We start from the raw sequence: 15,689 nt of genomic DNA on the forward strand, positions 1-15,689 counted from the left end.
GTGTAGACCCTAAATAAGTAATTTACACCTACCTGCATGGCTTAGTTTAGCTGTCAATGACATATCATCTTGGTAGGATCTAACTTTCTTCCAACCCTTTCCTCTATCAGTAGCCATCGTGCTACTCTTTAGGCAGTAGTTGCGAATACGTAGTACATGAATCGATTACCCCAGTCAATGAAAATTCACTAATTCATTAAGCGATTTTTCTTAAAGTCCTAGTATACTTTTTCTAATTTCGGGAACTATGTTCATGTATTCTTTATGCTAACAATATTCTTCTAATAGTTACTTTCAAAGCATTTGACATACGGCAAAACCCTATTAGATATCCATTCCTAAAAAATTATTATCTACACTCATATATTATAACCTAATTATACAATTTTTATTAAGGAAAATATTTTTTGATTTCTTTTTATATTAGTCATAATATGAATCATATTTTCCGCGCTTGTTTTTTAAAAAAATCTTTATTCATTCTGTCCACTTTGATCGATACATGAACGTAGTAAATAATTTGTTTCTATATTTAAAAATGTATACAACTGGTTGGTTTATTATTTAGACATGATGAAGTATGTCTGTTTATTAATTTTTAGAGCTATAGATTTATCGTCAAAGCTAAATCGCCTAAATTTATTCACGTCAAATTGATTGGTTGGTGTTGATGTGCCTGAATTTTCTAAGACTTGATTGATAAGGCTAAAAGTTCTGGGTTCGATCCCCGACGAGGTTATGGTTACACACTTTTAAAGTCTTAAACCATGATCAAACAACTGTCTAATTGTTTATGATTCCCAATGGTACCCCAAATGAGATCGATCTATGAATAATATCATTTACAGATTAAAATAATCTGTACAAAACCACTTTAACTATATTGATTGTTTTAAACGGATTAGTAATCACTCGATGTCTAAAGGATATAAAATAATTCAACAGATTAAGATTTCTCACTCCATAGATAAGATTATATAACCTTATACACATAAATATTATGATATGAACTTTAGTATCATGCATGAAACGTTACATAATGAAAACTGTATAAGTAATCCTATTTTATTCTTCCTATGTTCCAGTAGGATTACTAAAATAATCTGTACTAAACATAGTTGAAAGCGTGAGTCAATTGAAGCTAGACCACCATGGAAAACCTGGAAACACTGTATTAAAGCTATGTAGACTTTTTACCAGTTACTCCTCTAATTATCACTATTCTTTTCATCCAGTTTGTTTTTATTCAACACACACTATAAGTTGAAACAGTAAACGTTATGCTATTTTCACATATCACCATGTTATCATCCCTATTAATTCACGTAATGATTTACTCACACTTTTTTCTTCTGTATAATGAGCTATCCCTATTCAATGGTGTTTTTACTTATCTTTTGTCTTTATCAGGATAATTGAATACTTGTTATTTTAACTCTGTTCTGTAATCAGTAATCCTACTATTATTGTAAAAATGATTGTTTTGTTGTTTTAAAAAAATCTTATCGAACTAATGAACAAACGAATGAAAGGAAGAAATATCTATGTTATGTCAATAAATTATAATCAGAAGTTTTCAAAGAAATCAACTAATGTAACTATTTAGTTGTTTCTTTTCTTTCTTGTATTTCTCACCTATATGTCTGGATTAGTTGATTTTTGTTATTTGTCTAATTGTTTTCTAATCTTGACAACTATTTGTCCATTAGAATGATTTCATTTTTGAAGTTCCATCATAGATAAGTGCTGATTGAAATGTTTTTTTTTGCTCTCCATATTTTGTTACTTTGTTTAGTATTTATTATACTCAATTTAAACATGTTAGAATAATGAATAAATTTCGATTATCATATTTGAAATATCAGTTTATAAATTATTGTTGTCCGATTACAGACTAGTTTAAAACTATTAGTCCCTTTGATAAATTTCGATAATGTAATAAGAGGACGAAGATCATTACAGACTAGTTTGTTCGATTATTTAATACCAATATTAAATTAATATTATTCACAATAAGATTGGATTTCATGTAATTTCTTTTTCTACATTGTTCTTTGTTACTTTGTTTTTAGGTAAAATACAGTTTAGAGTCACACAATCCATTAACTGACTTTAGTCTAGTTTCATATTTTAAATGTGATCCAGAAACTGGTGATATATTTGTTGCTAAACAGTTGGATTTTGAAAGTGTACGGGAATATTTTTTATGGGCTGTTGCTTCTGATCAGTCGCTTAATTCATTGGTGACACGCGTTCCCCTTCGTGTAAGTAAATTATTATTGCATTTCATAATTTGTTTTATGATTGTCTTAAGTCTTTTTTGAACTCTCATTATTGGTCTATGCAATTTATTCAATTGATTTAAATCATATCCTTTTAAACTTGGTCCAGTTTTCTTCCTTCTTATTTGGTTTTACTGGATTATACTTGATATCTGTGAAAATTTTTCATTGATGAATAACATGGTTTGTATATTAGTCCGTCTCATATTACCTAAATATGCTTGGCAGATACACTATTCATAAACTTATGCATATTTGAGCTTTGTACTAACTTGTCAGTATCATTTGAAGTTTTAATTCATCTTGATACGACTACTTACTATTCAACAACTTTACTGATCATATTTTTAATCTACCTATTATGACCAGTTATTTAATGTCATCAGACTAGATAAATGTTCGTGTATTGATTACTACAATACACTTAACAGATATACAGTGACGTCTAATTACACCAAATGAGTAATAATCTTACTCCAACAAGCAACAATTCATACATATTACATTATAGGCAATTTAGTCCGATTATATAACTTGGACTACGTTTTGTTTGTATTATTACTAAATTGGTAGATAGTGAACATCATATTAAAATAGAGGTAGCTTTCTCTGTTTTATATCAAGTTCCGAAAAATCTACCTCAAGGAACTAGATTACGGTTACTCTACATAGTCGAAGCCATCTGGATCAACTCTAGAAAACCAAACTTATGTATCCAGAAAAGGTATATCCAACCTCTATGTTTACCTTGGCCTACAAATGGATCACCGGATACCTAAACTGAACATTATAAACCTCTTCCCCCTTTTTTAGATTACCTCTATCTTAATCTTCACATCCATCATTCCCAATTAGTTTATCGTAATTACCTTGATAACACCCCTCTTATTATGTATTGTATTCACATAACAATCTTATTATTATTACTATTAATATTTATCATTATTATCTCAATTGACAAGATGAAATTCTCCTGCTATAAATTTTATTCCCACGATTTTTTGCATTTTCATTTTTACTGTATTACTATTATAGTGATTGTGACTGGACACTTTACTCCAAATCATTTTGACCTTTATTAAATGACCTTTCTAATTTACAAATAACACAATTTTGAAGTATATATGTCGTAACAGATGCAAACGTTCACCATTTTTTAACATATAACATTGTCAAATTAATTAATACATGCCTCATTTTGGCCTTTGTAAAATATCATAATAATTATGGACTTATAACTGTAGAGACTGATGATGAAGTTATTGAAAACAATTATTCGCTCAAATATTGTTCATTTTTGAATATATTACTAAATTGTTTCTTTTTTCTTATCAACCTATTTTCTCTTTATTTTTTCAGATTCATATCTTAGACTTCAATGATAATCCACCATATTTCGATTCATTTTTACCATTGAAAATTGAAAATCCTTTATCTGTCAATCAGGACAATATTGATAATATTCAGTCAAAATGTATTTATCATGTTGTATTAAATGAACGTTCACCTATGGGCACGATTATTTTACAATTATCTGCTACAGATCCAGATATAAATGATTCACTATTATATCGTATTATATCAGTTCATCAGAATGAAACGTTTTATTTTCATCTGGATCAGTATAATGGTATATTACGTTGGGTTCCTTTAATGAATATTTTTGGCAAACCTATTAGTAGTAATAAACAAATAAATATCAACGAAATAAGTACAACTTTGAATCATATTGATCCATTAGGATTTCATTCAGGTTTTTCCATTGATCAAATTAAAATTAAAGTAAGTTATGGTTCATTATTTACTTTTATACTGATTTGTTTTTAAATAAACTGTCCAGGAATTATATGTATTATTCCAAATTCACTATCCCTATTTTTTCTCCTTTAGTATTTTGTGACCAGATTGTTTTTATAGGTTGTGGAATCGATAGTTAAATATAGACATAATTATATTCATTCGACTTGGTGTCCATTTTGATGGTGTCTCCTAAATTACGTGTGTTCCACATTTATGAGTAAACGTTGATTTCCGCGAAGATGATGATTTGTCTACCGGACAATTTCTAATAAATACGAAAGTTAGATTAGACAGTGTTAGCTTTCATTCGTCTTTGCTGAGTCAACATAATATGCTGTGGATCGTTCTTAAAATAACTGCGGTATGAACCTACTTGGTGAAATTCACTAGACATACAAGGCTAAACAACTTAAACTGGGATAATATCTAGTGCGTAACTGATTTAATATTGAGGCGCTGACTTTGTTACTAGTATCCTATAATAAGTTTGATGCACATTTTAGGTTCAATATAAACGTATTTACTTCTCAGTATAAATTACCTTTTCATTTGACTAATTCTTATAGTGAGTCACGGCAATTGTTTTGATTTGTCTTCTATTAAGTTTCCCTTTTGTTTTACTGGAAGTGATTATGTTTTTTTTCTGTCCAATCGAAATTGATTTTTGTTTATTTTTGAAATGCTTTTAGCCTGTTGACCTTGATTTCACTCTGGGATGACAATTTCATGTCTATTTTTGTTTATATGTGTGTTTTATGACCCTTTGTTCTTTCTTAATTGATAGTTTTACAAAATTCATATTGGCTATTTCTTTAGTTCATTTATTTTATTTTTTTGACAACACAGTAGGAAAGGTGTCAGTCGTCTTTATGTGCACTACGTTTGTGTTTATGATATGGGTTTCTTGTTGAATTACGTATAGTAATTTATATAGATATCAAGTCTATATGTACATGTATTTCATGAATCAGTTGATTTTCAACCATCAGGTCGTTTGTTTTTATTTAGTTTAAGCTAATTTGGTTTGAATAGGTGAATAATATCAATAGCCTATAAAACTATGGCTTAAAGCCAAGTTCATGTAACAACTCTACTTGATTATTCAATCACTTCAAATTTAATTTAACAGGAGATCGACTAATTCACCAGTCAATATTCCTTTGTTATTTGTATCTGAAGAAACAACTAGTCTTTTATATCAAAAGCGAACATTGTCAACACAATTTCAAACTTGATCGGATGTATTTTTTATTTTTGGTTTTAGTATTTTAATTAAAAATGGATGTACCTGCATCCCAGAGTTTATATTCAGTCCGGCACTGGAAACCAGTACTATTCGCTTCAAACGCTATCGCGTTATTCACTTGGCTACTAAGTCTAGATAACCACTGTCTTGTGCAATGGCTTGTTTGAATCTTCCCATCAATATTTAGGACTGTAATCGATCAATTCCTGTTGGGATATGGGCATCCTGTGCACATTGCCTCGATATTAAGTCATTAGCATCATAAGCGCACCCTGGATTCCACTACTTGCCACCATCCATCTCTGGTTATAATCCTTATGACTTAAATGCAGTATCGGGGAAATCCACACAGGATACACATATCCCAAGAGGAATTGATCGATTGCAGTCCTAAATATTGATGGGATAATTCAAACTATATATATATATATATATATATATATATATATTAATTTTTGTCTGAAGCCACTTAAATCTGTCGTTTATTTAGTCATAAAACCAACTGATATTAGAATAATCCTAAGTAAATGACAAGTTTTTTAAGATGTTAGATACTCAATTGTTTCTCGATGAATGCGAGCGCGTTATGCCGAGCAAGACAGCTATCTTGTTGTTATCCTCCATAAGAACCATGAATTCAATAACAGTATCCAATTCATTATCCTCTATCTTTAACAAATATTTGTAATACACTTCCTTTTATCAACACAAGACAGTAAAGGGTGAATTAGGACATAATTCGCCAGAAGTTTCTTCTTTTTTAAAAACATTTTTGTTACTTTTAAAATATTTCTTTTTCTTCCATATATATATAGGTTGAAGTCACTGATGGCTTACATTCAAGTACATGTGATGTCATAGTTAATTTGGATCCATATAATTGGGATCCACCTAGATTTGATTCACCAAAATATGAATGGTGGGAAATATCAGAACTAACAACTGTTGGATCAATTGTTAATCGAATTCAACCAGCTAAAGATATGGATCGTGGTAAATATGGACAAATTGTCTACAATATAACTGGTGGTGATAAGCACGAGTGGTTCAGCATAGATCCTAGTGATGGTAAGGACTAAAGAATTTTTACTTTCATTCATTTATTTCCAAATACAAGAAAATTATAGTTGATCTCATAGTTGTTGAGTGTTTGTTGTATGTTTTTATACCAGTGTAAGGAGAGATATGTCAATCACATACTGAATATAGTAAACAGTTCACAGCCTACATACACCTAGTATTCTTCTTTTGAATCCTTGATGAAAAGCTGTCAGTTAGTCAGCTACAACGTATGACCAGGCACATATATGCATTGGCCCAAAATCTTTTCTTTTAATTGTCTACCTATTTTCTGTGATATAGTTATGTGTAACCACTTTTCTCCGTATTTTGTTGTTATTGTTGAAAAAAGCTATCACATCAATTAAAATATATTATTTTATATGTTTCCTTCGAAGTAGGTTTCTTAACCTAAATATTCTATTGGTATGTCCATTCAGTAAAAGTAATGCATAAATCAGTTGTTTTTCTTAACATTCTCGTTGTCATCATCGTATGAATATAACATTGAATGTTTATTCACACTTATTAAACAATTTATCGAAGTGTTTTTTCTAATATTTAGCATATTAGCGTTGGTTTAACCACTGTTATTTATTGATACATGTTTGAATTTATATGATGTAATTTAGTTTTAAACGGGTGGGTAGTATCTTTTAGCCCCATTTAGAGGTACATTGTATACGAAGATATATATATATTCTCACGAGAGCCGGTAGAGCACTTACCAAACGGAAATCCATCATAACATAAACGAAGTACCGCGATGCCATGTTGTGTAATATTAATTAATGGTCATTGAACAACATTACTATTTAATTGTTTGTATCCTTGAAGTGTTTATGGTATAGCTAGCTAACAACAGTGAAATATCAAGGTTGAAAGTTGTGTTTGACGAAAAATATATAGATATCTTAAATTATCATCTCTTCCAGCAAGTACTCATATTAGAGCTGAGCATACCAAAAATTATGACATTTTTTCATGCCTAGAAGCCCCAAAGTTTATAAACTCATAGCGTTATATAGATCACTTTCAACACTCCTTTTTTATTATTATTTCATCTCATTAATACTGGCCAATAAAGATCGCTCAGTTTGTTAAATTGCTTGAAAACAAAAATGTGGACTAAACTTAGCATACTCTCCGTTCTCATATGAAGATCTTGTGTTAGTTCTAAGACAAAACAACTACCCGATTCTCTTTGATTTCCAACGCTGTCATATATGACTTTATAATTTCCAATAAAACCTCACCTGTATAATAGAAACGTTTTTAAATCAATTGGACCTTTGTGCTCTTTTATCATAATTATATGTCTATCTGTAAGGCTAAAAGTCTGATTCTGCTTTTCTAGTTTTCAACTAAATGGTTGTTTTACTTAATATATTTCTATTGTGGCTAGAAATTGTATCATGTCCTATTTAGGATGCGTCAACTGGATTTTCTTACATTTCGGTGTTGTTATTACAATACTTTATTTTTATCCTTCTGCCCTTGTTTTTCTTATATATATTCTATTAAATCATATCCCAGGGGTATCGAATTATCTGTTTAACAATTGTGATTAGTAAACAAATTAAAATCTTAGATATTCTCTATCGGACAACTTAGTTGAAATACAACAACTCAAGTTCACTTTTCATTATACTTTGATGTGATAGGCACAAAATATTTGCATTATTTCCTACATTAGCTAGTCAGCTACTCTGTTTAGGTTGATTTTTATTCAGAAATTATTATTATTATTATTATTATTACTGACATAATTTCCATTTTGAACACTAAAAACACTAAACTCAGCTGTACAATCGTATATATATATATATATATATATATATATATAGATATATATATATCAAAATTTTTGTTAAAACATTATTATTATTATTCCTACTATTGTCAATTAAATTACCATCATTACTGCTTTCCAATCCCGATTTTTTTTTAAAAAAAAACTTAGTTTTTTTAAAAACCTTTTGTATCTATCATTCCTGTACAATTGTAAATTAGTATGTTCACATCTACTTCACAGTTGCTGCTGTTGTTGTTTCGATAACACTATTATTAATAGTTATTAAGTTAATATAATTATCATAACATATTAATTTTCCTTACCACCTACAAAAGGTACTGTTCGTTTGACTCGTTCATTGGATAGAGAAATGAAAAATCAATATAGTTTACTAATACAAGCTACAGATGGTGGTGGCCTAATGGATTTCATGAAATTAGACATTTCTGTAAGAGATATCAATGATAATCGACCAATATTTGCACAGGACAAGTATGAAGTAAGTACATTTACATTTAATATCTGTTCTGTTTTGTTTCGTTTATTTTTACTACTGTTAATCTAGTTAATTTCAACTGAAATTAAGCTAATAGTGAATATTTAATGCAAATTATATTAGTTAACTGTTTTGTGAATGCACTGAATAATTATAAACTGTAAATAACAATCATTTATATTGACTAGTATCAACAACATTTCATAGTTTTTCATGTTATTGTGAAATATTACAGGGTTGGCGGATAATTTCCACTTTTAAATCAAGCTAGAAAAACAATATTTACAAAGTAAAAGGTGAATCAAGGTAAATTAAAGGCATCTCATCAGCTCAAAATGGCTTAAATTTACAACAGAAATGTCAATGTAAAAACTATCATTAAACACCATAATCAATGAAGTTTGGTTCGAAATGAATTGAGAAATGATAGGAAACAATATATTTAACATAACAGTTAAGATTCATTAGTATTAATATGTTGAAAATGAAGTCATAAAAAGGGGAGAACGGGATAGAGTTGTAAGTGATAATAAAGAGACCATGAATGAACACATCTCGTTAACAGGTGAATTATAATCAGGGCACCTATTCAAATCTGAAGAAATTTCGGGGATGATTGATAAAATGAATAAAGCAGTGCTAAAGATAAGCGTCCCTGCAGCTCAACTATTTTCGGTTTGTAATGTCAGATATCCTTTAAGTCAATCAAGAGCTATTCAATGCCTTTCTGTTTTCATCTTCAAATGTGTTTACGAACTAACATGTACTTGTCGAAGTATGCATATGGGAAGGACTGAGAGCAGGAAATCTACAAAGTTCTACAAATCTACAAAGAACATATTCTCTGTGAGTTGTGCCTAAAAGGAAGTAAGGTTATCACAAGTGCGCATACTAAACTTTTAATAGATAGTGGACACAGCGGGGTCTCTTTAAATCATTCAAATAATTCGTCGACAACTTATATCACCTTTACTCTGTTTTGCTAACGCCATTGTCATCAAGCGCCTTCGACTTGACCTTTGCATACAGACAGAAAGTATGGTACATCTTTCATTACCATAGCGAGATAGTTATATTATGTTAATGCGGTTTGTAACTTAAGTTTTAAAGATACTGACATTCACTTAAGACGTAGACCTTCATTTTCTATTAAATAGGTACCTCGATTATCATTCATTTGTTAAAAATTTATCTTTATTTATTTATTTATTTAAACACATAAACATTGGTGCAAGTAGGCACCAAATAGATATGCGCTACATAAATCATTTGACTTGTGTGACGGCCGGGATATTGCTCGTGTGCCCAGGTTGAGGCAGGTGGTATTCCTAGGGGCCCCACCTGGAGCCTTTGAACTAAAGGTCTGATCCACTAGGCAGGGGGGCAACTTCAAGAGATGCATTCCCATGGTAGCCGGTGACCAACTATTGGTTCATACGCCATGTGTTCCTTCTGGATACTGGAGTCCAAGTGCATCATTGGTTTAGAATCAGAGTTTTCCAACTCTTCTATGTGGATTCTCCGTGTCCACCAACCCGGTTAAGGCACCGAACATTCGCTTTTCGTCCTCTCCATTTCGTAAAAATCCGTAGTGCCACGAGAAGGCAGTGAGTAGGACTCCCCTGTCAGTGGTTGTACGCACGTGGCCATGTGAGAGCATTTCGAGAGTGAAAGCCCACTCTCGGCCGTACCAGGGTATTTGAGGGTTGTCTCTTTATTATCACTTACAACTCTATCCCGTTCTCCCCTTTTTATGACTTCATTTTCAACATATTAATACTAATGAATCTTAACTGTTATGTTAAATATATTGTTTCCTATCATTTCTCAATTCATTTCGAACCAAACTTCATTGATTATGGTGTTTAATGATAGTTTTTACATTAACATTTCTGTTGTAAATTTAAGCCATTTTGAGCTGATGAGATGCCTTTAATTTACCTTGATTCACCTTTTACTTTGTAAATATTGTTCTTCTAGCTTGATTTAGATTTATCAAGGGATCAAGATGGATGACATTTACATTTTGTTTTATTTGTCCTTACCACATTAGTTAATGACATTAGGTAGATAATTTTTTATTGAAATGATTTTGATTTACTCCAGATACTTTTTCAATCATTAATTATTTTTATGGGTATTAGATATTGTATGAAATATTTGTTATGAAAACTATGGCGAAATACAGTCGTCTCTACAACTAATTAACTAATGAATATCTGGATAAATTTCAGAGGTTCTAGTGTGAAATCACAACTAATAGGTTATGTTTAACCAGATTGAGTGTGGTATTGGTGTCACTGATAATGTTAAATGATCGTTGGATTGATTATAATACGAACTATGAAATATAGCATATATTGCATTCCAATTATCATAATATGTCTAATCTATCATGCTGAGTGGATAAAATTCATTCATTTAAATAAGAATACAAATGATTCATTTGTTATGTACATTTAATTCCAGTATCTTATTTAATGTCTTATAAAATCTGTTAAGTAGATATGTATTCCCATAGGATGTTTGATACAAGTGTTTTTTTATTATCCATAGTATTTAGGTTAAATAATTACATTTTTTCTTTGTATTTACAATGCCGAGTAAATCAGTTTGCATTTGATCCACCAAATGACCTTTTTGTTGTTGAAAATATCTAATTGTTCATTGCATTAAGTTTGTTCATGTTTTTGTGCACATTTGCTTGTTTGTTATATTTCTCTTTATTGGATCATATCAGTTAGTAATATAATTCATTATTCTTATCTAATAGTCAGTATCCAACGTCATTACTACCATTGCATAGCTTCAATTAATAACTGAATACATCAGAACTGTTGAAGATTAGATAGTATTGTATAACTGTTTCATCGTTGTATTTGTTCAATATGCCTTTCATATATTATATCAGGTATAACATTATGGAGCCAATGAACTTTGAACCAACAGTCCACACTTATAATTTCATTTATTGTGTACTATGGGGCAATAATTATCTAGTATCATTGATAAGTTACTGCCCTACTATCATCTTGATCGACTCCATAACAAACTATTATTATTGATTTAGATTCCTACCATTTTCACTATCTACATGATATTACAGTCAGCTATGATCAACATACAATTATTGTTTATGTATGGTAGGATATTTCTTTACGTCATAACTCTTTTTGTTACTTTTATCATATATTCTCTGCCTCATTACATATCTCTCTTAGTTTACAATAAAATAATTTATCCTGGTTACTGAATAAAAGTTAGTAACTTTTCTTTTTGTAAGCATGTATGTATGTGTTAATTTTGTACCTAGATTTATACAGTCAATCGTCTCCTTTCGAATTAGATTTTATTCATTATTATCATAAGTGTTGTGTTTAGCCTCGCGTTGATCTCTACACTTTCTTTACTTAGCTTTATTCTCATCTTTCCACGATTCTATCCATGTGATTTCTTTTCTATTTTTTCTTCTAACAATAGAAAACTATGAGTAAGTTTAGAAAGCAAATTTCTGACCCTTTACATATATTTTTTTTTCCTACACGGTATGTTCGTTATTTTTTTAAAAGAAAAAAAACAAAATTAGTTAAGTTTCACTTGAGTATATTTTAAAAAAGTTTATCACATTTTTTTGTTTTTATTCTCTCTTCCGCTACACTCTTCCTCGAATTCTTGTTTTAGCTGACGTTATTACCATTCATGTATAATCCATCTGAGGAAGAAGTTTTTCCAATGACTTTACCGTTACAGTTGAAAGCCTATGATTTCGACATTGGAGAGAATGCTCAAATTGTCTATAAAATATTCAGTTCAACATCCAATGAGTTATTTCAATCTAAACGATTTTCAATCGATTCAACTACTGGTTTACTTCTACTGAATGAACGATTATCTCTGTCTATTGCTGATGGCAGGAAAGAACAGTTGTTAGTCGAAGCTTGTGATTCACCTGTTTATTCTGACCCTGTTGTGCTCTGCTCAAATCCTATACAGGTTGACATACAAATTTCTAACCAGTCATCTATTGTTCTACCGGAGATTGTATGCACATCACAACGTTTGTTAGAGGTGAATTTTGTTATTGATTGTTCTATGAAATTTAATTTTGCTTGCTTTCCTTAGAGCTCCTCATTTTGGGAACTGCACTTAAATTTGCTTTGTTGTTACTTTCTTATGGAATAACTTTGTGCACTAAATTGCTTCGTCAAACGTTTATGAAACACTAGTGATATATAAATAAGCTAAGTATATTTTATACACATCAGGTTTGTAATTGAAAATTATTTTAATAATAAATTATATTATTATCTCATAGTGCATAAATCTTGACTTATATCCTGTTTGAATAGATTATATACCTTTACTGAATATCATCGAAATATTTAGCATTATTCCATAGTTTTCATTTATAGTCCATTTAGAATTGTATTTTGGATGTTTAATTCTCTCGTTTTCTAACTGCAATTGATCAGTCTGTTATTGGCATATGTGCATCTTGTTCAGATTGCCTCGATAATGACAGTAAGTCAAATTGTTTAGTTGCCGTTTTAAACATCAATAAGAAGATTCAAACAAACAATACCAAATGAATTTGAACTTCACTCCATTGCACAAGCAAGCGCCTATCGGGACTCAGTAGCGAAGTAGGTAACATGGTGGCGTTTGGAACGAATGGTACTGAGTCTGAAACCCGGAGTGGGCATCAACTCTAGGATGCAGGTACATTTGGTTGACGAGCCTCGGATAAAACAAAACGCGCGTCCTGGATTTCACTGCTAGCCACCATCCATCTTTGGTTATATATTTAGTCTTAAATAACTTTCAACTTGGGGTGACTTCTCTTAATGAATTATTGACAACCAGGAACTATTTCATTTACACGTTTAACGATCATTATTTATAACTTCGAAAATAGAATTGTTAAATCTCACAATTTTGTCTCTTACTCAGGCACTTAGCTAAAACCCAATGTTTCGCGTTTTTCAAATGAATTAGATTTTGCTCATTGTTTTCATGTGAATACTTATCCGTGTAATTTGTGATAAATACTATCCGTGAGTATTAGGTCCTTTTAAGTTTGAGATAATAGTTTCTATAGCTTACTAATTAGCAGTCCAGATCAAGTCTTGATTTCAACAGCAAATCATATTTGTAAAAATCTCAGCGATTAAAATTAAAGATAACTCTAACATTTTGCTCGTCACACTGGTTCGAGCTTCTTTAAGAGAAACCGTGAAAGAACAACTAAATTATCGATTTCAAATACATTTCACAAAACAACTGTATACTAAACTATTGTTCAATATCAAGGTATCGATTGGTCTTTGATCATTTTCCTAAAGAATCTTTAACCATATTGCCGAGCTAAGCGCCGAAGTTACTTTTAATGTCAATCATTCAGATGTTTGCAAATATCGTTTCCTTGCATAAATTGTCAAATGACACTAAACGGTGGTATGCTACAGTTACGTAAAAAGTTGATCAATTTTCAGGTCTTGTGTTTCAACTCTTCATGGTTAAATTATACATATTTTTCCACCGTATTTATGAAATATGAATTGCTAGATTTTTTAAATCATTATGTTTAGGTTTTTAGAGTTTCTGAATTAAGTTTATGGAAATAGTTTTTTCTCCTATATGGAATGGTACTACGTATACCATTATGTACAATCTGATAATTAACTCATATTCCGTTTTAATTTTTTTCGTGTAGGATGATTTTATGTCTGAACGTCAAGTTGGTGTATGTGATGTTAAACCGGGTAATTGGAGTAGTCGTTCATGGCACCTAGCTGGCATATCACCACTGTCACCACAACATGAACAAAGTATCTTTAGAATCGACTCTGAAACCGGTCAAATATTTTCGATGAAACCTTTGAATTATGAGATTCAATCAATATATGAATTAAATATCGAATTGCATGCTTTGTCATATAATCCTACAATCATTGTGCGTACAACGTTAATCATTGAACTTGTCGATGTCAATGATTGTACACCATACTTTGATTCTCCATTGTAAGTTATCCCATAATTTCTTTTTTAATAGAATAAATATGCCAATTTATTTAATTTGGTTATTTTGAATATTGATTTATCAATTAGTAGATAGTTTTCCTCTTTAAGTAAACCTGCCTGAAGGCAACTAGTCTAATTTAATTTAATGCAACTTATTTACAACGTACAAATTTATGTAATTTATGTTGAGCCATATATTTTACTAATGAACGCTACTGATACTACGATTACTACTACTCAGTTTCTTAAACTTTTAAGCAGGTAGATCGTATTTCGGGATCCCAACTTGTTGAAATCTGATTGTTTTAACCAATAAATAATGCATTTGGATAACTGTTTCATCTAAGTTCTAATTCTTCAACTATATCGATTTCGTGTTTTATATTTCCTTTGTATGACTTAATATTTAAACGGTTCTCATTAAAGCATCTATAAATTTATTTGACTACATTTTATATCGGCTATATTCAGTACTCTCAATGAATCGCCTTCTAATATCACCTTTATAATTGCTGTTTACTTGAACTTTATGTTGTCATTGTACATAGAATAGATGACAGACTTCTCAGCATATGTAACGAATTAATCGCCTATTTAAGAAGATTGTTAGTAATGATCGAATAATAAGTAATTTGGTGGTTGTTTTACCGACCAGTTTTATTCAATAAAAAGATGGTTATTTTTTATCATGTTGTGTGTTCACGAAAGCTACAGTAGAATGAAAGAACTAACATATTTAGTTATCCTTTTGAAGGATAGATTTAGTGTTTGAACATTTATTTCTTTGAAATCGGTCTTTTTTTCTTTTGTAAAAATTGTGAGAGACATTATTTGTATTGAAACCGATTTCCTCTTTAATTAGTAAGATAGATGGTGACCTCTAAGACATTTTGTGTCACACATCCACATGTCTTTCTCAATACTGAGTTCTGTGGATTTAAAAAAATTTGACCTTTGACCTTTTATTTCCATACTATTCATACTGTGTTC

General features: G+C 30.4%; 1 protein-coding gene across 1 annotated transcript in view; it reads left to right on the forward strand.

Annotated features, from left to right (window-relative positions):
- Smp_135610 (putative cadherin) overlaps window positions 1–15,689 on the forward strand; it is a gene marked incomplete at its 5' end in the record, with an annotated part of 145,620 nt that overhangs the window by 67,327 nt on the left and 62,604 nt on the right. Inside the window, one exon of the mRNA XM_018796826.1 lies at window positions 8,518–8,685. Within this exon, the coding sequence (XP_018651928.1) occupies window positions 8,518–8,685 (168 nt within the window). The remainder of the gene's footprint in view (window positions 1–8,517; window positions 8,686–15,689) is intronic.

Source organism: Schistosoma mansoni, chromosome 4, assembly GCF_000237925.1.
Source record: "Schistosoma mansoni strain Puerto Rico chromosome 4, complete genome".
In the NCBI taxonomy this organism is placed as follows: domain Eukaryota; kingdom Metazoa; phylum Platyhelminthes; class Trematoda; order Strigeidida; family Schistosomatidae; genus Schistosoma; species Schistosoma mansoni.